Source organism: Arvicanthis niloticus, chromosome 1 (assembly GCF_011762505.2).
Source record: "Arvicanthis niloticus isolate mArvNil1 chromosome 1, mArvNil1.pat.X, whole genome shotgun sequence".
NCBI lineage: Eukaryota > Metazoa > Chordata > Mammalia > Rodentia > Muridae > Arvicanthis > Arvicanthis niloticus.
In genome coordinates this window covers 6,054,116-6,082,099 of record NC_047658.1, presented here as the reverse complement: position 1 = coordinate 6,082,099, position 27,984 = coordinate 6,054,116, and the positions used below count along the sequence as shown (strand labels likewise).

The following is a 27,984-nucleotide window of genomic DNA, read 5'->3' as shown; positions in this document are numbered from 1 at the left end:
GACACATGGCAACTTTTGAATTATTTTATTCACATAGCTTGACATGATATACAGGCACTTTGGCCAGTGAGGTGGCACAGGCCACTGGCTCCTGCCTGAGTCAGTTGCCCACCTTCAAGCCCTCTGAGGATTAGTGCTGGTAATGTCACACACAAAATAGGGAGCTAGGCTGGGGATTGGGAAGACAAGTGGGGGAATCCCCCGCTATCTCGGGGCTTCAGATGACAGCGGCCTGGGTTCCCTCAATCCTGGTGGACCCTGGAGCTGCTGTTTCTGAAAACCCCACGCTGGGCAGTCGGACCCTGAATCCACCTTCTTCCCGGTCCCTACTCCCACTCCGGGCCTTGGGGCTTAAAGACACCCTAGGAAAGCGGAATTTGGGTGACTTCTCCCCAACTGGGGACTTGGAGGTTGCATCACCCTCCTGTCCCTTAGAGACTTTAGAAGGGGAAGCCAAGCCTACACGAGGCAAGCGGACCCTGACCCGACCCCGGCGACCGGAAGCCCCTTCCCCACTGCCTTCTTCCTCCTCCTCAGGACTGGGAGAGCCTTCCCCAGAGACGGACTCACTTTGGCTGAAGCCCACTCGGGGTAGCCTGAGCTTTGGACTCTTAACCTTTTCTCCAATTTCTATTCCTTCCTTGGCCCTCGCCAGACCAAACAGGGGCAGCCGAACCTTGAGTTTGTGCCCGCCATCTCCATCGCCCTCAACTACCTGGTACTCAGCGTGGCTACTCACTGGTGACGTGAGTTCTACATCAGGCAATGAGATATGGAAGGTGCGCTGGGCCTCGGGGCCCTGGGATTCAGCTCCTTCTCCTCTGCCTCCTGCCCCCAGTGAGGGCAACTTCAGTTTTAACCCACCCTCACTCTTGGCTGTGTCACCAGCCTGGGCTTCATGACCCAGCCCCACATCCAGCTCTAGTTGGGGCACTGTCACTGTAGGCATCTTGAAGATGCCCTCACCCACTAACAGATCACCACCTGCCACCTGGGTTCCAGGTAGCTCCAGCATCACCTGTGGCACCTGGACCCTAGAGCCCGCTGTGCCCTCTGCAGAAGGAGCTGCGATCTCAGGGCCTGCCTCCCCAAAGCCGGCCAATTCCACCTGGGGCAAAGAGATACCTAGTGTGGACACCCTCTGCACACCTTCCTGGCCCTCTGCAACCACCTGCCTAGTGGTGGACACCTGGAGGCCTGATGGCTTCACTCCACTGGTGACCTTCTCTGTCTCCTGAGCTCCTGGTGAAACCAATTCCACTTCAGGGATCTTAAGCTGCCCAGCTATGGCCTCCAGCTTTTCCCCTGGGCTGACACGTCCATCCTGAATTTCTGCTTCCTTTCCTCGGGACAGCCCAAAAGATGGCATCTTCAGCTTGGGCATCTTGACTTTCCCATCCCAGCCCCAACCCTTTCCCTCAAGCTCAGCCTCCCCTGCCACTAGCACATCAGCTTCAGAGTCCCGGCCTTTCACCCCAAACTTGGGCAGAGCAAATCTGGACGCTTTAGGCTTGCTATCAGCCCCCGCTACTTCCACCTTGCCTGAGGGCAGTTGAGCATCCAGGCTGAGCTGTGGAATGGACAGATCGAGGGCGGGCAGCAACCCTGCTTCCCCAGCTCCCTTTGCTTCAGTGTCAGTCCCTGCTCGAGCTTTGGGGAGTGAGATGGCAAACTTGGATACCTTCAGCTTGGTGGCTCGCCCAGGCCCCTCCACCTCTGTCTTGACGGCTCTGGGACCTGAAAGTCCGAATTTGGGCAGAGAGAACTTGGAAGAAGGTTTGACTTTCATCTCCACCATCTCTAGCTGCTCTTTCTCAACTTCAACTGTGGGCAGCTGAGGAGTAACAATCTCCACAGAGGGTACCCGGAAGCCCGTCTCTCCAACAGCCGCCGCCACCCTGGGGCCCTCTGCCTTCTCCACTTTGCCCGAGACAGCTTCTTGGACTTGTCCCTCCAGGCCCAGGGCCCCAGGCAAGTCAAGCTCCACCGAGGGTAGAGAGATGGAAGGGACACCAACATGGGCCATCTCAGCACCCGCCTCTGGCTGCAGACAGGGAAGTGTCATGAGTTTGCCTGGAACCTCAATACCTGCCTCCCCAGGCTTGCCCACTTTCCCCAACTTGGGCACGGCCATCTTGGGCAACTTGAAACTAAATTCAGTCCCTTCTGCCTCCTCTGTCCCTGTAGATTTCCTCTGCGCCTCAGGACCCTTGGACAACTTCATCTCTGACACCTTGGGAAGGTGCACCTCTGGGACCTGTGACACTTGCATTTCAGGCAGCCGAATGTCTGACACTTTGGGCAGCTGCAGCTCTGGAAGGGGGATATCAGGCACTGCCATCTCGGGCACTTTGGGGAGTTTTATTTCTGGAAGCTTCATTTCAGGAAGTTTAATGTCAGGCACTTTGGGTAGCTGAACTTCCGGGAGGCGAATGTCAGGCACGGCCATCTCGGGCATCTTTGGGAGTTTCATCTCTGACACTTTGGGCAGCTGAACTTCGGGGAGTCGTACATCAGGCACGGCCATCTCGGGCATCTTTGGGAGTTTCATCTCTGACACTTTGGGCAGCTGAACTTCGGGGAGTCGTACATCAGGCACGGCCATCTCGGGCATCTTTGGGAGCTTCACTTCAGATACTTTGGGCAGCTGAACTTCTGGGAGTCGTACATCAGGCACGGCCATCTCAGGCACCTTCGGGAGCTTCATGTCTGGGAGCTTCATGTCTGGAACTTTCGGGAGCTGTACATCTGGAAGGTGTACATCAGGCACAGCCATCTCAGGCACCTTCGGGAGCTTCATCTCTGGGACTTTCATCTCAGGGACTTTGGGCAACTGCACTTCCGGAAGACGAACGTCGGGTACAATCATCTCAGGGATCTTTGGAAGTTTCATGTCTGACATTTTGGGCAGCTGTACCTCAGGGAGCTGCACATCTGGAATGGCTGCCTCGGGCACTTTGGGGAGTTTGACCTCAGGAACTTTAGGGAGCTTTACTTCAGGCCCTTTGGGTGCCTTGACCTCAGGCCCAGCCATACCAATGCCAAAAGAGGGCATCTTGAGGGTGGGTAGTTTCAGCTTGCTCTCAGCAACAGCTTCAGGGCCAGAGGGCCGGGGTTCCAGGAGAGAAAGCCCAAAGGTGGGCATTCGAAGTCTGGGACCCTTTGCTTTGGCCTCGGGGCTGCCCTTGACTACCTTGGCTTCAGTAGCTTCCTTCCCTCGAACCCCAAAACGGGGGAAACTGAGACGGGGCATCTTGAGAGCCACTTCAGGTACCTCTCCCTGGGCCTCCACCTCTGCACCTGGCAAAGCCAGGTCCACCCCCACAGATGGAGCTGCCACATCCAGGGTGGGAACTTTTACCACTGCAGCCCCTTCCTGGGTGTCCAGGCATGGAAGTGTGGGGAGAGTGGGGAGAGTGGGGAGAGAGGGCAGGGTGGGAAGTTCCACTTGCGGAACTTGGATTCCTGTGGCTGAGGGCTCCACAGCAGGTGCAGCTGGGGCTCCTAGCCCCAGGGTTGGCAGGTGAAGGGCGAAGCCGCTGGCTGCCTCTGTTGATGGGGTCCCCTTGGGAACTGAGACCTGAGGGACACCCACCTCAGCACTAGGAAGCTGAGGCCCAACTAGCTCTATCTGAGGGACTGTGAACCCAGCTCCTGTGGCTACCTCAGCTTCTGCCTTGGCCTTCCTTGGGGGAGGAGCAGCAGCAGCCATTCGGGCTACCTGGGCCTCTTCAGCTACTTCTCGGACACGAAGCCGAGGCAGCTGGAGACGTCGACGGGCAGGGGCAGCTGGGACAGGTCCCTTGACAGCCTCGGCTTTGAGACCCCGACGCAGTCGGGAGAACTTGGGAAAAGAGAACTCGACGTCAACAGGGGCCAAATCTGCAGGGGTCCCCAGGGCCCCAGTCACCATCTTCTTCTTCTTCACAGGGGACAGACTCTGGATGTTCTGAGGAGAGAGGAGAGAGGCAGGAGGCTGTGGGACAGTGGGAGGCTGGGAGTAGACAGAAAAATAACCCACCTAGTATACCAGGCTGGGTGAAGTTTTGAGGTAGGGTATAGACCCCAAAACACATCCACCTTCCTGCCTGTCACTTCACCCCAGGAAGGCAATGACAGTCATTCAGAATCTCACAGTGAGTGGACAGGGGTGTGGCAATGGGAACCTAAAAATTCCAGGCCCTTATTCTGGAATTTCCCCAAGATCCTTATTTTAGAGATGGGGAAACTGGGACCCAGAGAGGAAAAGAAACTTGGGTCACTCTGTAACCCAACAGCCATTGAGCTAGAATCCGGCCTTCCAGGACTCCATGACCTCTCTAATGAGGCCGGTTTGCACGGTGGGGATAGGTGAGAGCCACCTGCTGATAGGTGCACCCTTTCCCAGGAGTGGAGTTTTGGAGCAGAGAATAAGGGGCAGAGGGTGAATTAGTATTGGGTTAGTGACACGACAGAGGGCCAAAGTGGGCCACGGTGGCAGGGAGTAGGGTTTACGGCGCAGCGACCGGGTCACTAGGGCTGTCCTGGACAGGGACCGGGCTAAGCACGCGTACCAGCTTGGCCACTTTGGCCCGCGGGCCCTTCATCTCGTATCCAGACACCGTCCCGGGCCGCAGTGCCAGGTCCCCGGTGGGCACAGTGCGCTTCAAGCAGAAGGAGACCTTGTAGGGCTCGGCGCATTGTAGCAGGCGAAGAGCATCCTCATATTTGAAGTTCTCAAAGAACACACGGGCACTCAACAGTTGGTCCCCTGCAAGCGAGGTGGAGGTGGGTCTGGAGTGAGTGTCTCCTGACTCCACCCACACTTGGGCCCGCCCATTTCCTAGAAATCAGCCAAGAGAGGTCCAGGCCCAGCTTTTGACCCTGCTTCTCAGAGGCCTCTGGCTTGAGAGGAAAATTCAAAGGTTAGGGCTCTACGAGCAGAAACTGGTCCCATTGGCTTTAGCCCCGCCCCTTTCTGGAAGGAACCAATCCACTCAGGCCACTTATGGTTGCCTCTCCACTCTCCTTTTTCCATCCTCATCATTCAAGCAAAGGGTTCCTTGTGAGATCAGAATCAAAAAGTAGCATCCTTGAGCACCCACAGGGGTTTCATGTAATTCAGTTCACTATATATAGCCGAGGATAATATTGAACCCTTGACCCTCTGCCTCCACCTCAAGCACTAAGATTACAGGCATTTGCCACCACACCCAGCAGTGGGTTATGAAGTTGATAACCTATACGGAGGTACTTTACCCTCTGTGGATGGTTCCTTCCCCATCTTCTTGAACTCATAAGAACAGAGCACACTTGCCTAGTATGAAGGATGTCCTAGGTTCCGTCTCCATTACTACCCGTCCATATGACAGACACACTGACAGAAGATTCAGACCTTAAATTATCTTTGCCTAGACACACTGGCCTCAGTTTATTAGGGATCCACTGCCTCTGCTTCCCAAGTGCTGGGATTGAAAAAGTGTGTTGCTACACTTGCTCTCTCCCCTGCTTTTAATGTATGTCTGTGTGTGTATATATGCTTTGTCTATGTGGACGCTTTCTGAGGCCAAAAGAAGACATCACATACCTTATAGCCAGAACTGGCCATGAGCTACCTGACATGGGTTCTGGAAACTGAACTCAGCACTCTTAACCATGAAACCATCTCTCCAGCCTATGGTAATACCCTTTATTGTGTCTGTTTTAATATTTATTTCATTTTTGTTTATGTGACTGTGTGAGTGAGTGTAAGTGTGCATGTATGTACGTGTGAGTGTGTGGTTGTGTGAGCGTGTATGTGTGTATTTGTCTGTGTGTTTGTGTGTATGTGTGTGTGTGTGTGAGTGTCTGTATGTGTGTTTGGGTGTTTGAGTGTATATATTTGTATGATTATGTATGTATGTATGTGTGTATGTGTATGGGAGTATATGTATATTTGTATGTGTGTATGTGTGTATATGTTTGTATATGTGTATGAGTGTGTATTTGTATATATGTGTTTGTATGTATGAGTATATATGTGTGTATATGTGTGTATGTATATAAGTGTGATTATGTGTGTAGGCGTGTATATGTGTGTGTATATGTGTATATGAATGTGTGTGTTTGTGTATATGTGTGTATGTGTGTGAGTGTGTATATGTGTGTGTATGTTTGTGTGTGTGTGTGTGTATGTGTTTATGCTGGCACCCACAGAGACCAGAGAGAGCTTCAAATTTCCTGGAACTGGAATTACAGATAGTTGTGAGCTGCCCAACAAGGGTGTCAGACACAAACTCTGGTCCTCTGTTCAGCTAGTGTCTTAACCACTGAGCTATCTCTCCAGCCTTTTTTGTTTGTTTGTTTTTGCTTTCTGAAACTGGATTTCCCTGCGTAGCTCAGGCTGGTCTTGATCTCTTTCTCACCATGACTCCAAGGCTAGCCTCAAACCACCAATCCTCTTGTTTCAGCCTGCCAAGTACTAGGATTATAGTTCCCCAGTTGGGGACTTTTGTGGGGCTTAGTAAGATGTCTATTGCTAACATACACATATGCTCCCATCCTGGGATGCTCCCTCTACACTTATCAACAGTCCCCCAGTCTCTGCAGGGAAGTTTTTGGAGCACTATCCACCCAAATATTAAAATTGTGAATGTACAAATCTCATATAAACATTATAATATTTGCATCCACCCTGTATTGCCTGCCTGTGCTTTAAATCATTTCTAGGTAAATTTTTGGAGTTTTATTATTATATTTTAGGGGGGTTTTTTGTTTGTTTTTAATGTATGAGCATTTTGCTTGCATGCATGTCTATGCTCCATATGTACGCCCGGTGCCCAGAGAAGCCAAAAGAGGGTGTTGGATCCCCTGGAATGGAAGTCACAGATTTATTGTGAACTGCCATGTGGCCACTAGGAACAAAATCTGGATCCAAAGCCAAGCATGGTAATGCATGCTTTTAGTCCCAGCACTTGGGAGGCGAAGGCAGGCACAGCTCTGAGTTTGAGGCCAGCTTGGTCTACAGAGTAAGTTCCAGGGCAGCCAGGGCTACACAGAGAAACCCTGTCTCAAAAGAAAAAGAAAAGAAGAAGAAGAGGAAGAGGAAGAGGAAGAGGAGGAGGAAGAAGAAGAAGAAGGAGAAGGAGAAGGAGAAGGAGAAGGAGAAGGAGAAGAGGAGGAGGAGGAAGAGAGGAGGAGGAAAAGGAAGAGGAGGAGGAGGAAGAGGAAGAAGAAGAAGAAGAAGAAGAAGAAGAAGAAGAAGAAGAAGAAGAAAAGGAGGAGAAGAAAAGAAGGAAGAGGAGGAGGAGGAAGAGGAGGAGGAAAAGGAAGAGGAGGAGGAGGAAGAGGAAGAGGAGGAGGGAGGAAGAAGAAGAAGAAGAAGAAGAAGAAGAAGAAGAAGAAGAAGAAGAAGAAGAAAAGGAGGAGAAGAAAAGAAGGAAGAGGAGGAGGAGGAAGAGGAGGAGGAAGAGGAAGAGGAAGAAGAAGAAGAAGAAGAAGAAGAAGAAGAAGAAGAAGAAGAAGAAGAAGAAGAAGAAGAAGAAGAAGAAGAAGAAGAAAGGGAGGAGAAGAAAGGAGGAGGAGAAGGAGGAGAAGGAGCAGCAGCAGCAACAGCAGCAGCATCAGCAGCAGCAGCATCTGGGTCTTCTGGAAGAGTAACCAGTACTCTTCAATGCTGAACCATCTCTTCAGCCTCAACCTTTAATTTTTAAAAAAACAGTGCTGGAGATTGAACCTAGGACCTTGTGCATACTAGACTAATGTTCTACAACTAAGCCACACACCAAGGCTCTCACTTGTGAACTCCAGGCAAGCGCTCTGCCACTGAGCCAGAGCCCTAGGCCTCTTTTCTCTATTTTTGAGGCAGGATGTTACTAAGTTGCCGAGGCAGACCTTGAACTTTCCATTCTCCTGCCCTGAACACTTAAATAACTGTTTGTTTGTTTGTTTGTTTGTTTGAAACAAAATTTCCCTGTGTGGTCCAGGCTAACCTTAACTCAATATTCTCCTGCCCCAGCTTCCTAAGGGTTGCTTTGATGACAGGCTAGTACTACCAACTCCAAATTATATATGATACAATGTAAATGCTATATAAATAGCTGTTCCTTTGTGTTTTAAGATTTGTTCTCACTTTGTGTGTTTGAGTGTTTTGCTTCCATTCATGACAGTGCTGAGCCCAGAAGAGGGCATATGACCCGTGTAAGGGATAGTTGTAAACCACACCCCGTATAAGGGACAGTTGTGAACCACAGTGTGGGTGCTGGGAACTGAGCCCTGGTTCTCTGCATGACCAGCACATGCTCTTAATCGCAGAGCCTTATCTCTAGTCCCTTGGGGAATAATGAAAGAAGAAAGTCCAGACATGCTTAGTATGGGCACCTCCCCCCAACACAGGCACGAATATTTTCAGTCTCTGATCGGCTGAATCCTCAGATGCAGAGTTCAGAGATGTGAAGGGTAGATTGTCTACCCACGTGCCCTTCCACACCTCCAGCTGGTGTGCAAGAGACAGCTCTGATTTATGACATTTGATGGGTCTGATGGTGCCCGCCTGCCATTCCAACCCTCATCGGGCTGGAGCGGGAGGAATCTAAGGTTAACCTGGACCACATAGGGAGACTTTGTCTCAAGATATAAAAACAAGGACTGGAGAGATGGCTCAGAGGTTACCCGAGGACTGAGTGGCCTACTGATACCTGTTTGGAGAAACCACTGACTTCTCTTCCACAGGTCCTGAGTTCAATTCCCAAAAACCACATGGTGGCTCAAAACCATCTGCAATGGGGTCTGATACCCTCTTCTGGTGTCTCTGAAGAGAGCAATGGTGAACTTATATACATAAAATAAATAAATCATTTTTAAAAAAAGAAAGAAAGAAAGAAAACAAGCTGGGCATGGTAGCACATGCCTTTAATCCAGAGGCAGAGGCAAACAGCAGTAGCGAGTGAGTTCGAGGCCAATCTGGTCTGCAAAGCGAGTTCAGGATAACCAGGGCTACACAGAGAAAGGCTGTCCCAAAAAAACCTAACCTAACCTAACCAACCAACCAACCAAGAAACAACTAAGGCAGCCTTTTGCCAGGCTTCCATCACTTAGCACTTTGAAGCCTGGCAACTGTTGCTCTTCTTTGTTCCCATTTCTATTTCTCTTGGATGCTGCTCAGAGCCTGGACATACTTTCCCTGACACAGTGTTTTCTGTTTTCTTATTCTTTCTCTGAGGCCCCCCCATACCCCATGCCCTTAGCCATGTGACTACTTACTAACCTCCATTGCTTTCCTGGACCCAAACTTAAAAGACCTAGCTTTCTCTCTTCTTCTCCCCCCAACTCAACAATTGCTAACACTTACAGATAGCCTGCACTGGTGTTTTTCTCCCAGTCTGTAATAAAATTGTCCTTTAGCTTTAAAACAAAACAAAACAAAACAAAAAACCACTCACAGCTTGTCTTTCTCCGGGTATCAGCAGGCTGCTCAGTCCTCAGGCAAAACCTCCTCGGGGATTCCCCACAACCAACGAACTGGGGATGAAACCTAGCCAAGTACTCTACCACCTAAAAGTGATGCCTGGCAGCATCCTTGAGGCCTCCCTCTCTTTGGTACCCCACACCTAGTCCCGAATATCTCTGAGATTCAAGTCCTTTCAACAACCCCATATTAGGTCTGCCGGCCCATCACCTCGAGAGACTAACTGATCTTGCCCCCGATGCTGCCCTCTTACATTTCAGTCTGCTGTAAAGGGAGCAGCTCAACAGCATGCATTTCTGCTTCTCTTCTGCTTATGTCCCAGAATTAAAGTCATAGTCCTATGAACCCTTCAAAGTCGCCCTTCCCCCTACCTTCTTACTAGACTCACCCCACTATTCTGTAAGCTTCTTAAGTGTTGGGACCTTTCTGTGTTCTGTTCACCATTGTAGCCAACGCAGTAAGATGCTAGATAAATAACTGTCATGGAGCAGGGGTGTTCTTCATTGGCAGAGTGCTTTCCTAAAGCTCACCAATGAGAGGCTGGGAGCACAGTTTATAGAGCATTTTTTCCTAGCAAGTCCAAAAAGCCCTGGGTCCCATCCCCAGTATGACAAAAATAAACATATACATTTTAAAAATAATTAATTAAAAAAGAATAATTGCTACATGCAATGCATAAGTCGAACAGCTTTATCCATATTTCTTAAAAACATCTTTCATTTAATTAAGTTCCTCCCTTCATCTCAAGTTAACTCCACCCCTTTTTCCTGTCCCAATAACACATTAATTAGCACTTACATAGTGCTTACTGTGTGACACTTATCTGTGTGCTGTTTTCAAAACCTGACTCATTTAAGCTACATAATAACTTCATGAGGTCAGAGCTAATTATTCCCATTTAAAGATGAAAATATGGAGACACAGAAATATCACGAGGGTTCTGGGAGTCCAACACAGACAATGAGCAGGCCCTGAATAATCATAGTGCTAGCTGGGCATGGTCACTCAGGCCTGTCATCCTAGCTACCCCGGAGGCAGAGACAGAAGGATCAAAAGTTCAAGGCCAAGGGCTGGCAAGATAGCTCAGCAGTTAAGAGTGCTCTCTGCATTGCCAGAGGATCTATCACCCACTTGGCAGGGCACAGGGGATTCGAGCCCTCTTCTGGCCTCCAGGGGTACAACAGATAAATGACACACGGACATAGTTGGTGGCAAAACATCCATACAAATAAAATAATAAAGTAATTATTTTTTAACTTTAAACCCAGCCAGGATTACACAGGAAGTTCAAGGCCAACTCGAGCAATTTAGAAAGACTTATATTTTTAAAAAGGAATTTGAAAGACTGGCATGGGGGTGCATGCCTGTGTCCTAGCACTTAGGAAATAGAATAAGCTTATCCTCAACAGTACAGAGTTTTCAGCGCCGACCTGAACTTCTTCCCGAGGCCCCCAAACAACGAATGAGATGTAATTCGGTGGTAGAGCGAGAACCTGGCATGTTTGAGGAGCTAGATTCAGAAGAACAAGGAAAGCCTCACCACAACCTCTTAACCCTACCTCCTAGCATATAAGCACAACTTCAGTTTCATCCTGCCAGGACTCTAGGCAGATACCTAATCACATCCCGCAGGTCAACCCTGCCCCACCCCCGCCACGCCCCCGCCAGGCCCGGGACCAAAAGCAGATTCCTAACTCCGCCTCCACAAACCAGCTTCGCCCCGCCCTCCCCAAGCTACGCCTCTAGGGCAATGGCCAAGGCAGAGTCTTAACTCCGCCCACATAGACCGGCTCCGCCTCGTCATGTCCAGGCCACACTTACCCTCTTGCAAGCTAAGGCTCTTTGCCGCTGGTGAGTCCTCTCGCAGCTCGCGGACAAAGATTCCTTCTTTGCCGCCGCCTGCTACGTTGAAGCCGCTGACCCCGGTCTGCGCCTCGGTCTCCACGATAATCTCCACCAACTCCGCTCGTCTCAGCTCCTGCGAGGGGCAGCAAGGGGTGGCCATGGAGCTCCAGGAAGGGAACTCGCCTAGAGCTTGCCATGGCGTTCCTTCCCTAGGACCCGCGTTGTGGTTAAACTGCTCTCCCTTCTCTCTCGCTCTCCTGGAGGATCGGGGTCCGGAAAAGCAAGGGGCGGGGCAAGGCTGGAAGAAGCAATGAGTGGGCGGGGCAAGATCATGGGGCAGGATTAGGAGAGCCAAATTGGTGGTTTTGAGAAACTTATTAATTTTTCTTTCTTTCTTCACTTTCTTCCCTTTTATTTTTGAGACAGGAACTCTTGTAGCCCAGAACGCCCTTGAAAGCCTCGAATTCACAGAGATCCATCTTCGAGTATTGGGATTATAGGCATAAGACAAAATGCCAATTCCAATAACCATATTCTAAAGACTAGGTGGGGCTTAATAACTATACAACAGGCCTAGGGTATTTAACTCACTGAGTTGCGTTCCCAACATAAAACTAAACAAACCAAAACATTTATATAAAATATTCAACTTGATAGTAGTTATTCCTACCTAACAAAGGCATGCTTCTAACAAAGGGAGACACCCTTAAGCCATGCAAGATGGAAGAATGGGGTCTTGCCCCCTGTGGGCTTGAATATGTGTGAGAATGCTGTTGTGAACTCTCTAACTCTAAGACGTGCATAACTCCCCCGGGAAAGGGAATTTAATGAAGGGGGGTGCGTGGGTAATGAATGGTGACCGCAGCAGAAGTGGCATTCGTGGTATTTACTGGCCCTGGCTCTGAAACATGCTAGAGGGCTCACATCTGCTTCCCAGCAGGGGAAGCGAGAGGTCTGAGTCTGTCTAGGAAACCACAAGACTTTGTGGAGCACCTTGCGCTTCTGGGCCTATTGCCGAACTGCAAAGTTGGGCGGTGTGTGAAGAATGTCTGGTTGTGAACCGAGACCTGAGCAGGCATGGATGAAATTGGGTGAGTGCAAGGCATTGCAACCAGCCAGGAGTTTAGAGAAGGACAATCAGACCTAGACTGGATGCCCTACTGCAGTGGCCGGAAGGGACCAGAGCAGGGGAATATAGGACATTAGTTATAGGGGCTTCTTGGAACAGTACGGTCCTTCCACTCCCCCTGGGCAGCATTTTGTTGCGTCTCCCCATGGTTTTTGGGAAGTCACAGGAAGGCTGCAAAGCCTAGAAAGTTAAAGTGACTTACTTAATGTCTCAAAGCACATTAAACAGCCAAGCCTTGTCTTCGGCATCCCACACCAGGACTCTATAGACCGTGACCCCCTTGCCTGTCACCCTCCGCCTTGATGAGGCTCCTTTGTATGTAGAGCCACCCAGCCTGGTACTCAGTAGAAGAGGTTAAAACTGCTAACACTGAATCTGAATGCAGTGGCAGTGACTGTGCAGAGGTCCAAAAAGTGAACCATCAGAGTTCCCAGAGATAGAGACCATTGCCCCATCTCACCAGTGGGGAAGCTGGGGCTCCAAAAAGTTCGGTCTCCCGTCGAGGGCTGCACATAAAGCAGTAAAGGACTGGATTTGACTTGGTCCCCAAGTCCTTCAGGCTGACTTCTCACTTCAGCTCTTCTCTGTAGTGGGGTATTTTGACTCCAGGTCTTACTCTGTATTTCAGGCTGGCCTCTAACTCACAGTAGTCCCCCTGCCTCAGCCTCTTAAATACAAGTGCTAGGATCATAAACATGTATCCATGCCTGGTTATACTAGTCTCTTCTGATAAAATATTTCTGTTGAGTTTTTTTGGTTTTTTGTTTTGTTTTTCAAGACAGGGTCTTGAGGCTTCGGCTGTCCCCAAACTCACTATGACTACCAGACTGACCTGGAACTCACAGAGATCCACCTGCCTCTGCTTTCCAAGAGCTAGGATTAAAAGCCTGTGCTATCACACACAGATATTTTTAAATTTATTTTAAGAGGAGTTGGGAGCTAGGCAATGGTAGCACATGCCTTTAATTCTGACATTCAGGAGGCACAGGCAAGCAGATCTCTGCCTTTCAGGCCAGCTTGGTCTACAGAGTGAGTTCCAGGACAGCCAGGGCTACACAGAGAAACCCTGTCTAGAAAATTTAAAAAAAAAAAAAAAAAAAAAAAAAAAAGATCGGGGGAAAAGCAACAAAACAACAACAACAAAACCACAAAGGATTTTACCTGCATTGGCATTTTGCCTACATGTATGTCTGTGTATACACACATATACATGTTTGGTGTCAGTGGAGGTCAGAGTACTGTGTGTCAGATCTCTGGGGGATTTGAACCCCCCATGTGGGTGCTAGAAATCGAAACAAATCCTCTGGAAAAGAAGCCAGTGCTCTTAACCACTGAGCCATCTGTCCCGTCCCAGGGTTCCTTTTTTTTTTTTTTTTTTTAAGTTTTGTTTACATTCATTTATTTATGTATGTGTATATGTGTGGAAGTCAAAGAAATCAGTTTTAGGAACTGGGTCTTTTCCTCCTTACATGTGGCTTCCAGAATATTGAACTCAAATCATTGGGCATGGCAGAAGGCGCACTGTACCCACTGAGCCCATCTGGCTGGTTCCTCCGCTGGTTTCATCACCATCAGTACTGAGGACTGAATCCAAGGTCTTGTGCATATTACTCTACCCCCGAGTGACACTTTTTTTAAAAATCATTTTGAGAGAGGGCCTTATTAAGTTGCCCAATTTGACCTTGAACTTGAAAGCTAAGATGCCAGGCATAAGCCACCACACCCATCTGTAGGCCCCACGCTGTGCTGAGCATTTGACATATGTTAATTTCTCCCTCACGTTTACTGTGTCCAGCTTCCCGATGGGGATACCAATGTCCAGAGAAGCTAGGACATGCCTTCTTGACACCCTAACTTGTGGACACCCACCTCAGCACTGCGGCTCCTGGCCTCCATAGCTCTGCAGAGAGTCACCCGGGGCTCGGGCTCCTGTTTCCTCTCCTCCTTCCGCTGTAGGACCAGCTTCAGCTCCTCATGGAGCAGCTGCCGCTGAGCCTGGAGGTACAAGATGGAGGCTTAAGGCAAGGAGGATTGTGGGGCAGAGATGGGGCTTGCCAGAGAAGTCAAGTGCAGGGATGGCATCAGGCGGACAGCGAGTAGGGCCCCTCACCGCTTCCTGGGTGATGGTCTTTTCTCCTGACAGGAACCCCACTCGGGATGATGCACAGCTGTAAGCGGGAATCTCACTCTTCCTTTGAGGTCTTGCTGCCTGCCAAGGAGAGACAAAGGGCATGGGACACCAGACAGGCCCAGGGAAAATAGAGAGGGGTTTGTGGAACCAGCCAGCTCTCACCTGAGGGTCACTTCCAGGTCCTTGGGCCTCCTGGGTCTGGGGCTCTAGGAAGAACAACACACACAGTAGTATTACCTCATATCCCCTGGTAGCTTCCTAAGAGTCTGACCCTGTGCTCGTTCTCACAGTTCTTTGTGCTCAAGAACTGCATGGTCATTTCCAGGCCAGCCTGGAGTACATAGTGAGACTCTGTCTCAAAGCCTGAATGCAGAGCTGGGAGTACTAGGCCTCGTAGTACACACTTGTAATCCCATCACGTCTGGTTTATTCTGTGCTAGGGAGTCAACCCCAGGGTTTTGTGCATGTGAGGTTACCATTTTACCAGCTGAGCTACATCCTAGCCCTTGCTTTGAGTGTGAGACAAGGTCTCAGAAAATGTTAGCCTCAAATTCTCTATGTAGCTGAAGATGACTTTGAACTATTGCTCCCCCCACCCCCCAATTTCAGCCTCTCAAATACTGAGGTTACAGGCATATGTCACCGTTTTTAGTTTATGAGACAGCTACTTTCCTGAAAATATGCCATCTCAGAGATGCAAAGCAAATTTGTACCCGTGTGGTGCACACAACCCAAGAAGAAGGCACAGAGAAGGCAGCCTCCAGCCAGGCTCTCCTAGAGACATGGAGGAGGAGACTGTCTCTAAGCTTGGCCCCCACCTGGCATGCCAACCCGCCAACCCCTGCCACACAGGAAAAGGTCAGGCACATGCGGCACATTCCCTCACACAATGGGCCATCTGCTGTGCCCGTCACATTCTGCCCCTGCCCACCCACCCACCCACCTACCCACTGCCATACAATGGCCCTTCATAGCTCACCCCTGGAGCAGAGGAGCTCAGTTGACAGAGTGCTTGCCTAGCATGCACAAAGGCCCTGGGTTCAATTCCCCAGCACTGCCTAAACCAGGCATGGTGGGTGCAACTATAATCCCGACATTTGGCAGGTAGAGGCAAGAGGATCAGACAATTCAAGGTTATCCTTAGCTCCCTAGGCTAAGTACATGAAATGGGTCTATGCAACACAACAAACTTAGGCCACAATTGGCCGAACTAGACAACTCTCTTGACACATACACACATGCTGTAATCACTCCATCCAATGGTCCCAATGTCTAAAGGCTCCTGACAGAAACTCCTAGGAAGCCTAGGTTCTATGTCTAAGCCCAGCCTCCTTGTGAACCCTTTTAGCTCCTGCACACAAGCTGAAGACCTCTCCTAAGATGGCTTCCGTGTGAACCAGGCCCTGTGAAGGCAACCACAGACCTGAAATTCACCCTACAAATGCTAGTTGTCACAGGGGCAGAGATCAAGGCTCAGTGGCTCAGTGAGAAATTTACTTGTCCAGAGTCACATAGCCAGGATGAGGTAGAGTAAAGACCTGTGCCTTTGGCCTCTGTTCAATACCTAACTTACAATGACAAGGCCTAATTTGCAGAGCCACTGCGGGAGAGTTGAGGTGAGCAAGAGGAGTCAAACTGAATACATTCCAGAGGGCCTTGTCAGGGCCAGGCCTGGCCACGGGACCCTATTTTGCTGACAAGTAAAGGAAAGTTAAATACAGAATGTCGTAAACTGGGTGTGGTCAGAGACTCCTGTAATCAAATAGGATTATGAATTAAAAGGTAGCCTGAGCTACATGAGACCCTGTCTCAAAAATACTGAAAAAAATACTGGAAAACAGGAAGATTTATGGTTTATGTTCAGCTGGGGCTACATAACATGCTGTGGGGTCAACCTGGGCTACAGCATGTGACCATCTCAAAAAAAAATTGCAAAAACAACAAAAAGGGCTGGGGGCCTGGAGAGATGGCTCAGTGGTTAAGAGCACTAGCTGCTCTTCCAAAGGACCTGGGTTCAATTCCCAGCACCCACATGACAGCTCAAAATTGTCTGTAGTTCCAATTCTAGGGGATCTGGCACCTTCAAACATATATGCAGGCTAAACATTAATGCATATAAAATAAAAACGAGAGTCAATAAGGTCTGTGGGGAACCTCGGTGGAGAACCTTATCCTGACACAGTGGCAGATACCAAGGAAGATGTTGAAGGCCACTCTTTTTTTGTTTTTGTTTTTTTGAGACAGGGTTTCTCTGTGTAGCCCTGGCTGTCCTGGAACTCACTCTGTAGACCAGGCTGGCCTCGAACTCAGAAATCCGCCTGCCTCTGCTTCCCAAGTGCTAGGATTAAGGCGTGTGCCACCACCACTGCCCGGCCGAAGGCCACTCTTGCTCTGGGCCGAGGCAATGAGGCTACAGCTAGAACCTGACACAGGAAGCCTAGGCAGGACACAGGCAACACAGTGCCCGCCTTTTTCATCCCTCCCCTCTTCATCTGTGCCTGGAACAGCTGCCCAGCTCAAGTTATATTTAGACCTCTGAGCCACATGCCCAGCTCCTGGGCAGGGGTGGGGGCAGCTTCCGAAGGAAATGTTCCCTCTGCAGACACTCTTTGTTCTCAGACCTGCCCATCCCACTAGGTAAGGAAGTGGGGGACAGGCTTCCGGGGAGTCCCTGGTTTGTGACACAGGAAGAGGGAATGAGGTTCTCCTATTGAATTGTGGCCAGGCAGAACTTTCTGGATGTCGACAGCTCATTTCTTGAGACACTACCTTAGCATACACCTGAAATTCATCTAAACTTTTCAAGGACTTCGTTTCTAAAATACACTTATGTGTTAACGTCTGGAAATATAATGTCTTAAGCCAGGCAGTGGTGATGAGTACCTTTAATTCCAGCCCCCAGGAGGCAAGAAGCAGGCACATCTCTGAGTTTGAGGTCTATAGAACGGTTCCAGGACAGCCAGGGCTACACAGAGAAACACTGTCTCTAAAAACAAAACAACAAAAACAACAGCAAACAGAAATGCAATGGCTCTCTACTGGGCACTGAACCCAGGAGCTCACAGTTGCTGGCCAAATGCTCTACCACTGAACTACCTCTGAACCCTCTGCTTTATTTGGTGTATGGAGGGTACAAAGTCTCATGTACCTCAGGCTGGCCTCTGGCTCCCTATGTAGCTGAGGATGACCTTGAACCTTTGAGCTTCCTTCATGTACCTCCCTCCCTAGTGCTGGGATTACAGGCTCAACCACAGCAGGTTTTATGGGATGCTGGACATCAAGCCCTTGGTCTTTTCCATGCTAGACAAAGCACTCTACCAACTGGTCTATGTTCTCTAACATATCCCAGCCTCCTTTTCTCCTTTCATTTTAAGGCACAGTCACACTAAGTTGCCTAGAATGACCTTGAGTTGGCTTCACAGGCTAATACCATCAGGCCCAGATCTACTTGTCTGTTTTAGGTGCCATTCAAACCCTTGGTGTGGCTCAGAGGCAGATACCATCATCTGGGTCTTTCCATGACCCAGCTAAGGATTCTGTTCTTCTGGCTCCCTCTCCTCAGGAGCTGCTGTCTACCTCACGTGTGAATTCTGCCCACTCAGAGCCTCGGCCTCCCTAAGCCATCTATGATGTGCTGCCTCAGCAATGCCAGCTCATCCTGGCTCCTGGACACTGTCTAAGGCCATGCAATGAGGCTGAGAGGAAGTGCTTAGGCAATGTAGCCTGTGGCCCCTTAGCTTGGCCCAGCTACAGTATTTCTTAAGTCTGAGTACATGGAAAAAGTCCTTCTCTTTGGGGCCTCAGTTTTCTTACCAGTAAGAAGTATATACCGAATAAAAGTAGCTTCATGGTGCTACTTCATGGGCATGGTGCCAGCTTGTAATCCCAACACCTGGGAAGCTGAGGTCAGAGGATTGTGAGTTGGAGGCCAGCCTGGAGTCTGTCTTCAAAACACACACACACACACACACACACACACACACACACACACACACACACACACAGGTACTTTGACTATTCCACATATATGGTAAGTGTTCAGTTAATATAAACTAATTTCTGGCAACATCAGAGTACAGAGAAAAGGGGCTATGCATCTGTTTCTCAGATTCAGCCATCTTTGTATGTTTGAGACAGTCTCCTGGTAGTACAGGCTGGTTTTATACTGCCTATGTAGTTGAGGGTGACCTTGAACTCTTGATCCTCCTGCCTCTCTCTACCTCTAAGTGTTATGTTCAGGTTACAGGCATGAACCACTGCACCTGCCTTCCATACCCAGCTTTTGTACCACAGCAGCCCCCAAGTTCCTCCCAACCAAAAGGGAACATTAAGTTGAGGCACCAACTAAATCTTGAGTCCTGTCTCCTACCAATGAGATCAATGTTAGCTCTCCAGCATTCACTTTCAAAGACCAAGAACCCTTTCCCAGCAATTCACATATTCTACCAGCTATGCAAAGGGGCCTCCATCTGCCCATCTTACAGATGGGAAAGTGAAGACAAAGGTTGAAGTCTCTTGCCTGAAGCTGCCCAGGCAGTTAGAGTTGGGCACACCTATAATGCCAGAACTCATGAGACTAAAATCAGAAGAACTACAGAGACTAAAATCAGAAGGGCTACAGGAAAAGTAGTCTGGATAGATAGAGCCTTGCCTAGCATGCATGTGGCCCTGGATTCCATCTCTAGCAGCACATACACTCATTGTGGCTGTACATGCCTGTGATCCTGGCACTGGGAGGTGAAAGCAGGGAGCCCAGAATTTCAAAGTTATATTCAGCTACATAAATTGGAGCCCAATCGGGGCCACAAGAGATCAAAGGACCACCTCTCCCTCAAAATAGGAGCAAAGGATTTGAACCCAGAGCCTGGCTTTGAAGCCCATGAATTTAACTCCTATATTAATCTCCCTTCCCAGACCTCCCAGAACCCTTGGTTGGGTTCCTAGGGTTTCTCAGCCCAGTCCACTCCAGAGTGGCCAGCTGATTATTTCTTACCAGTGGGCCTCCAGACACCTCCAGAGCTCCTTGGTCTGTCTGTTCAGCCCCAGCCTTGGGCTGGGAGGGAAAAGGAATGGGAAGCAGGGGGAGGGTGGAGAGGGGGGAACTCTGGCCATTGGCTGTCCTGCTGTGATGTCACCCAAAGGGTGGGTGGTGGGGAAACAAACATCCCCTTCTCTGCACTATAGCCATCTACAAGGGGGTGGGAATCTGGAAACACCAACCTCTCCCTTGCCAGAGCCCAGACCTCCACCCCAGCCCTGGTTCAAGAATTTGCATACCACCCCCATTCGAATACTCAGCACCCCACCCCCATCATCTCTGGGCTCCTGGACCCAGCATAGTCCCCGAGACTCTCAAGACAACCTCGAACACTGTCTTCCTGGTAACCTGGATTCAAATCCCAGCTCAGGCATTCCTGGGTATGGGAACTTCAGCAGTCACAGAGCATCTCTGGGCTTCAACTTCTTTGTCTTTGAAATGGGAGTAGTAAGAATGCTTACCTCTTGAAGGTTGTAATGGAGTCAAATGAGTTTTAAAATCTATGGTGGGGACCAGTGAGATGGCTCAGCAGATGAAGACCTTGCCATTAAGCCCGAGGACCTGAATTCAGTTCCTGGGTCCATGTGATAGAAAGTGAGAACCAGCTCATGCAAATTGTCCTTTGACTCACACGTGCACACACGCACAGGCACACACACGAGTGCTCACACACACAAGCACATATACGTATACACACAAACACACATGTACATATCCTATGATACATACGCACACACAATAAACAAATGTACTTGAAAAAAAAAGACTAAGGCAGGGACTGGAGAGAGGACGAGCAGTTGAGATCATTTGCAGTTCTTTCAGAGGACCCAGTTCGGTTCCCATGCCCACCTCAGGTACCTTACAATCATCAGAACTTCAGCTCCAGGCTGCCAAGTACCTCTGGCCTCAGCAGGCGTCTGTCTGCACTCTCATGTCTTCATGCAGACACTCTTACACATAATTAAAAATAATAAAAAACAAATCTTTGAAAAATAAAAAAATAATGACAAAAGCAGTCTGGGTGATGGGGACATGTACCTTTAATCCTGTCACTCAGGAGGCAGAGGCAGGCAGAGCTCTGTGAGTTTGAGGCTAGCCTGGTCTACAGAGCTAGTTCCAGGGAAGCCAAGGCTACTCAAAGAAACCCTGTCTTAGAAACAAACAAACCACCTGGTGGTGGTGGCGCACGCCTTTAATCCCAGCACTTGGGAGGCAGAGGCAGGTGGATTTCTGAGTTCGAGGCCAGCCTGGTCTACAGAGAGAGTTCCAGGACAGCTAGGGCTATCTCAAACCACCAAAAAAAAAAAAAAAAAAAAAACAAACACACAAATAAATAAAAAAAAAAACCACAAACAAACCAAAAACCATTCACAAAAGTATATAAATAAATGGCAAAAAGGATAGATTACCCTTTTGTTTTGTTTGAGATAGGGTTTCTCTGTGTAGGCCTGGCTGTCTTGGGACCCTTTTAGCTACACACTGACTTTGAGGCCAGGCTCATGAGATAATGTCTCAAAAACACAAACAGCAACAACAACAAGAGGACTGGATAGGCCTCTCCTGGAGAGGGGGCTTTGAACCTTTGCTGGGCATGGTAGAACTCCTGTTTATTGTTCAACAAAATCCCTGTCTCTGACAACCACTGGATTCTAAGTTCCGGGTGTTTTGCCTCTGCCTCAGGGAGTGCTCTGCCTCAGGGAGGGCTCGGTATGTTCAGTTCATAACTACCCAAGAAAGAGGTGGTGAAGCTGACCTCCAATCTCATTTCAGCCAGACCCCAAAGATGCCTTGCTCCCCTCTGGCCTTCCAATTCATGGATAAGGAGACTGGAAGAGGGATGGTAACTTTCACAAGATCACACAACAAGCAACTGTATCACACACTTAAAGCCAATCCTGCCCAGCTCTCAAACCAATGTCTCAAGGCCGTATTCCCACTCCACTGACCCCTGGCCCAGCCCCCAGCCTGCCCTGACTCACCAGACCCCGGGGAACGGCAGAGGAAACACAGATACCCCAACATGCCTCTGTCACCCACAAGGCCGCTGCCTCAGATGCTCTCAAAGCTCTCTGAGCTAAGGCCTAGAGTTGGGGCCAGGCTGAGGCTGGGGGATTACCCCCAAAGCTATAGTCAGCAGCTTCTGCTCTATTGTCCATCCAGGACCAAGGGCTGCATGCTGGCCCCTCACACTGGCTTGGGTGGCCTCTCTGTGGACCCTCCTGTTACCCCATATTGAGGGATCTGGACCTGTGCTGAGGGTATGGGGTCAGGAACAGGGTGGCAGGATCCTAGCATGCTGGGGCCACCCCCTTCCTCTGTGAAATGCCCCCTGCCCACTCTGAACCACCAGGGAAGGCTGGAATGTGCTGAGCTTGGGGGAATGCCTTCCAGCCCTGGCAGGCACCAAGCAGTAGGGTGTGGCCAGAACACAGCCAGCACCGTCCTGGAAGTGAGGGGGGTGGCTGCTTCAGAGCATGAGACCCTCACCTAACTATACTGTTCTATCACATATTCATAGAAACACTGTGCAGTTATTCATCCAAGAAGCGTTAACAGTGGCAGAGACTTACAATCTCAGCATTTAGAAGGTGAAGGCAAGTCGATCTGGAGTTCAAGATCATCTTCAGCTATATTTTGAGTTTAAGGTCAGCCTAAGCTACATGAAACCTTATCTCAAAAACCTCGACAACAAACACAACAACAAACAAAAATGAAAGAAATCAAGACATGATCTCCCATTGCTCAAAAACTGGAGCTCCCTTCCTGCTGGGACAGGGCATCACCGTGCAGCACTGGCCGTCCTGGAACTTAATATTGAGACCAGTATGGCCTCAAACTCAGATATTCATCTACCTTTGCTTCTAGTGCTGGAAGTGAAGGTATTGGCCACCATGCCAGCTTTATTGCTTCCCTCAAGGCTTTTTGTTGTTGTTGTTGTTGTCCTTGTTTGGTTTTTCAGTACAGAGTTTTAAGCCTGGGAATAGTGGTACAAACTTTTAATCCCAGCACTCAAGAGGCAGAGGCAGGCAGATCTCTGTGAGTTTGAGGCCAACCTGTTCTACAGAGCTTTGGGGGGGGGGGCGGCGGGAGGATGGGAGGGGGAGGGGGAGAGTTCAAGACAAGGTGTCTATGTAGTCCTGGCTGTCCTTGAACTCACTCTATAGACCAGGCTGGCCTCAGACTCAGAGATCTAATTGCCTCTGCCTACCAAGTGCTGGGATTAAATCTGTGCTAAATCTCCCAGCCCTCTCAAGTTTTTGCTTTTTGTTTGTTTGTTTGTTTAAGATTTTATTTATGAGCTGGAGAGATGGTTCAGCAGTTAAGATCACTAACTGCTCTTCCAGAGGTTCTGAGGTCAATTTCCAGCAACCATATGGTGGTTTACAACCATCTATAATGGAATCTGACGCCCTCTTCTGGTGTGTTTGAAGACAGCTACAGTGTCATACTCAAATACATAAAATAAATAAATCTTTTTAAAAATATTGCATTTATTATGTATATAACATTCTGTATATATTATGTATGCCTGCAGGGCAGAAGAGGGAGCTGAATCTCATTACAGATGGTTGTGAGCCACCACGTGGTTGCTGGGAACTGAACTCAGGACCTCTGAAAGAACAGTCAGTGCTCTTAACCTCTGAGTCATCTCTCCAGCAACCTCCCTGCCCCATGTTTTTAAAGATGTGTATTTATTATTACTGTATATACTCCATGGGGGGAGGGGTGTGTGCAAACGTGCGTGCATGCACCACAATGTTCATGTACATGGCAAAGTACAACATTCATAAGTAGGTTCTCTATACTGCAGATTCAGACTCAGGCCATCAGGATTGATGGTAGTAGGTGCCTTTACTTGCTGAACCATCTCAACAGGTCATCCTTTCTCAATCTCAGACAAAGGCACTTAGTTTTTCTTAGTGTGTAAACAAGGCTGGCCTCGAAATCAAGATCCTCCTGTCTCTACCTCTGAAGTTCTAGGGTGACAGGCAGGGGTGTGCAACACTTCTACACTTTGCCACCCCCACACACACACACACACACATACACACATACCCTGTGATAATGAAGATGGAATCTAGGCCCTTAAACATGACAAGCAAGTGACAATCTATCACTGAGCCACACCCCAGCCCCTCACTGGGGGATTCTAGGCAGGGGCTCTACCACTGAGCCACGCCCCCAGCCCCTCACTGGGGGATTCTAGGCAGGGGCTCTACCACTGAGCCACACCCCCAGCCCCTCACTGGGGGATTCTAGGCAGGGGCTCTACCACTGAGCCACGCCCCCAGCCCCTCACTGGGGGATTCTAGGCAGAGGCTCTACCACTGAGCCACGCCCCCAGCCCCTCACTGGGGGATTCTAGCAGGGGCTCTACCACTGAGCCATGCCCCCAGCCCCTCACTGGGGGATTCTAGGCAGGGGCCCTACCACTGAGCCACGCCCCCAGCCCCTCACTGGGGGATTCTAGGCAGAGGCCCTACCACTGAGCCACGCCCCCAGCTCCTCACTAGGGGATTCTAGGCAGGGCTCTACCACTGAGCCACGCCCCCAGCCCCTCACTGGGGGATTCTAGCAGGGGCTCTACCACTGAGCCACGCCCCCAGCCCCTCACTGGGGGATTCTAGCAGGGGCTCTACCACTGAGCCACGCCCCCAGCCCCTCACTGGGGGATTCTAGCAGGGGCTCTACCACTGAGCCACGCCCCCAGCCCCTCACTGGGGGATTCTAGCAGGGGCTCTACCACTGAGCCACGCCCCCAGCCCCTCACTGGGGGATTCTAGCAGGGGCTCTACCACTGAGCCACGCCCCCAGCCCCTCACTGGGGGATTCTAGCAGGGGCTCTACCACTGAGCCACGCCCCCAGCCCCTCACTAGGGGATTCTAGCAGGGGCTCTACCACTGAGCCACGCCCCCAGCCCCTCACTGGGGGATTCTAGCAGGGGCTCTACCACTGAGCCACGTCCCCAGCCCTCACTGGGGGAGTCTAGGCAGGGGCTCCACTGCTGAGTCCCACTCCTAATCCTTGGCATTCTGTCTTTAACTAATAGAAATGATGCTAACAGTGAGTTCAGTCACTCGTCTTACAGTTCTAGCACTGTAGAGACAAAGGCAGGCCAAGCTACTTGGCCAAGTCTAGGGGTTAGACACCCATCTAGGCAACAGAGCAAGATCCTATCTCAACAAATGACTAAATAAATAAAAATAAATAAATAAATAAAACAAAGCAAGCTACAACAAAAAGATTTGGCGCTTGGGCCAGCAAGATAGCTCAGCAGGTAAAGACTTTGGCCTTGTTTTGATCCCTAAGATCCATAGGATTGAAGGCAAGAATCGTTTGGGGTTATCCTCTGACATTCACATATACGGTAACACATATACACCCTCCTGAATAAATAAGTAAATGCCATGGAATAAAAAGACTTTGTGGCAGCTGTCATTTCTATGAGATAGGGTCTCTGTTAGCTTAGGCTTTCCTAGAATTCACTATGTAGCCCAGGCTAGTCTCAAGACCACAGCAATCCTCCTGCTTCAGCCTTCCAAGTGCAAATTCTGCAACTACAATTGTGAGCCACCATATCTAGATGTTTATCTGTTTTTGAGTGAGGGCTCTGATATGTAGCTCAGGCTGGCTTTGACCTTGTGACTCTTTTGTCTTAGCCACCTGAGCCCTGGGATTATTGTGCTGGCAACTGTCAGTCCATCTTTCCTACGATGGTTTAAATCTGTCCTTGGCTTGCCGTGACTTCTGAATGATGTCTTTGTGTATGTCTAGATCATGGTCCTCAGGTCTGTCTTTATTCCATGCCTGCTTCCTCTTTTCTTGTCTTTCCAGCTCTGTGTCTTCCTCTCCCTCTGTTTTGTTTTCCATACCCTGCAGGGGTGTGGTCATGGGAAGCTGAGTTTATGGGGGTGGCACCAGTCCAGGCCACCCCCATAAACACAGGACGTCCTGTGGGACAGAGGGGATGTGGTGAGATAGAAGTGGCCCTCCTGGGACTCCCCTCTCCTGACCTAGCCTGACACATCTGTCAGGCCTTTACCTCCTCATGACTCTCTTTGGAGTTCAGTCCCAGGGGCCCAATGCCTTTCCTCGGTTTTCATAGCCTCTCACACACATGGTGTCCCTGCATGGGCTCAGCACCAACCCTGGACCTAGGTCTAGGTACTTCCATATGGTCCTACAAGTCTCCTAGTATCGTCATCCTACAGCCTGCCCTATGGATGTCCTTGCTGGCCCTTTGTCACCCTCCCCTCCCTATGACTGTTTCACTCCTCCCTAGGGACTCTACCCTGGGCTCCTGTGACCTCATATCCCATGTCCACTTGCAGCTAGCATCATCCAATAAGGAAATTATTGGCTCCCTGGTGTTTTCACAGTAAAGTTCCTGCTTGTGCCTGTGTGCCTGGCCCCTGCCTCCCTCTCTTCCTAGTTTCATTGAATTGGTGGCTTCCCTTCCTCATTTCAGCCAGACCCAGCTGCTTAGAGACCCCAGAACATGTTAAGGTCCATTGTCTCTCCCATTTATCAAAGTTGCTTCCTGTCTCTAGAGCAGCAACCCTCTATTCCAAATTACAGAGAACCGATGCTCAGAAAAGTTAAACCACTTAGCCCCAGAGTGGCAACATCAGGTTTAAACCCAGGTGGGAACCAGGTCTGGTGGTGTGGGTCTGTAATTCCAACTGGTTGAGAGGCTGAGGCAGGAGGACCAAGAGTTAAAGACAGCCTGGACTGCAAAGACTATCATATATCTAAAAAATAAAAGGTAAAGTAGGGTGTGGTGGCACACACCATTGACTTTAGCATTCAGGAGGTAGAGACAAGCATACCTCTGAGTTTGAGGCCAGCCTAGTCTACAGAGTAAGTTTTAGGATAGCTGGGGCTACATAGAGAGGGCCTATCTCAAAGAGTGGGGAGGAGGGCATGGGAGCCTGGGACTATGGCTCGTTGGTACAGTGGTTATCTAGAGCATGAACAAAGCCCTAGTTCAGGCCTCTAACTCCATGACAAACAAACTAATAAGCAGACCTAAGAGACCCTTTCTCACATCTCAGTTGAAGCCCATCACTTCAACAATGTCTGTGCCATCATCACATTTCCTCTACTGGCTGGTGCTCCCTGTTCACTCCCCGGCCCCAGTGCCTCTTAGCTACAACTGCACAGGCTACAGGCTGTGCATGTGCTCAGTTTTTAAGAGGCATGTCCCAGATACCACGCATTTACATCTCTGCAGATGAAGGTCAAGTGCCTAAAGGAAAGAGACCAAGTTTTGTACAAGAGGCAAAGTATCAGTACCATCATCCCAGTGCCTTGATGATAAGAGTGTATCTAAGGTCCCATCCCTTTCTCTAGACATCTGATCTCAGGATGGCTGTATGGACTCTGGTACAGTTGATGCTCAGGTTCTACTCCAAAAGGACACGGCTCCTCAGCCAGCAGATTCCAGGGCCCACTGCATTCCAAGCTAAGTGCCAGCCCTGGCTGGTACTGTGACTTCTTTTCAGACAGCCTTTGTGTATTCAGGCTGTGACACCCCAGGGCAGCTCCCCTCCATAGGCATTCACCACCAATATAAACTGTCCTCAGCCACCTTTTCCTCACTCTTTCTTTATTTCAGTAGTTATGAACACCTACTGTGTACCTGACCCTGTGTGAAAGGTCATCTTGGCTGGAGGCTGAGGCAAGTGGATTGACATGAGTTCAGAGTCTGTCTAGACTCCATTATGGACACCCTGTCTCAAAAAGCAAACAGCCATCTGTGGTGGTAGACACCTTTACTCCCAGAATTCTGGAGACAGAGGCAGGTGGAGCACTAAGAATTCAAGGCCATCCTGTTCTGCTTAGGGAGTTTCAGGACAGTCAGGAATACAAAAAACAAACAAACAAACAAACAAAAAAACCCAACCCTCCTCCCCCCCAAAAAAACCCAACCAAATAAACAAACAAAAATCAACCAAACAACCAAACAAAAAACCCAACAACAACAACAAAGGATAATTAATACCTGAGCTGGTAGGTCACAAAACAGTAACAAGTCTGAGACTAGCCTGTGCTACATAATAAATTCAAGGCCAGCCTGCTGGTATACATGGTGAAAGCATGTCTCAAAACCACAGTTGCACATGCCTGTAATCCCAGCTTGTAAGGAAATAAAGGTAGAAGGATAAGTAGTTCAAAGCCAGCCTCCACTACAGAGTAAGCTAGAGGACAGCCTAGGATACAGAAGCCTCCTCTAAAAAATAAAAAGCGGGAGACCCTTACTAGACTGATCACGGTTACATCGTAGATTCCTAGCCAGGCCCAGGCACGAGGGGGCGCTGTAGAGCTCAGCCAGGGCTCCTAAGGTCTCATCCTCAACCAGGGGCCGTCGATGTCCTGTGGTCTAGGCACAGGAGTCTCCAGAGTTTGGGTTCAG

The 27,984-nt window shown here is 49.6% G+C and overlaps 1 protein-coding gene across 3 annotated transcripts; it reads right to left on the bottom strand.

The window, feature by feature from the left end:
• Nucleotides 1-10: 10 nt before the first annotated feature.
• Prx (periaxin) lies at nucleotides 11-27,923 on the bottom strand. 3 transcript variants are annotated; one of them, XM_076930429.1, is made up of 7 exons: nucleotides 27,831-27,923; nucleotides 14,692-14,735; nucleotides 14,509-14,607; nucleotides 14,268-14,393; nucleotides 11,246-11,402; nucleotides 4,554-4,750; nucleotides 11-3,949 (listed from the first exon to the last, which is right to left on the bottom strand). In XM_076930429.1, the coding sequence occupies exons 4-7, from the start codon at nucleotides 14,292-14,294 to the stop codon at nucleotides 218-220; spliced, it is 4,113 nt and encodes a 1,370-aa protein (XP_076786544.1). In that variant the 5' UTR covers nucleotides 14,295-14,393; nucleotides 14,509-14,607; nucleotides 14,692-14,735; nucleotides 27,831-27,923; the 3' UTR covers nucleotides 11-217. The 3 variants fall into 3 exon arrangements, with proteins under 3 accessions (XP_076786544.1, XP_034355363.2, XP_076786540.1); XM_034499472.2 differs by lacking the exon at nucleotides 27,831-27,923 and adding an exon at nucleotides 21,547-21,604; XM_076930425.1 differs by lacking the exon at nucleotides 27,831-27,923 and adding an exon at nucleotides 19,523-19,633.
• Nucleotides 27,924-27,984: the final 61 nt, after the last annotated feature.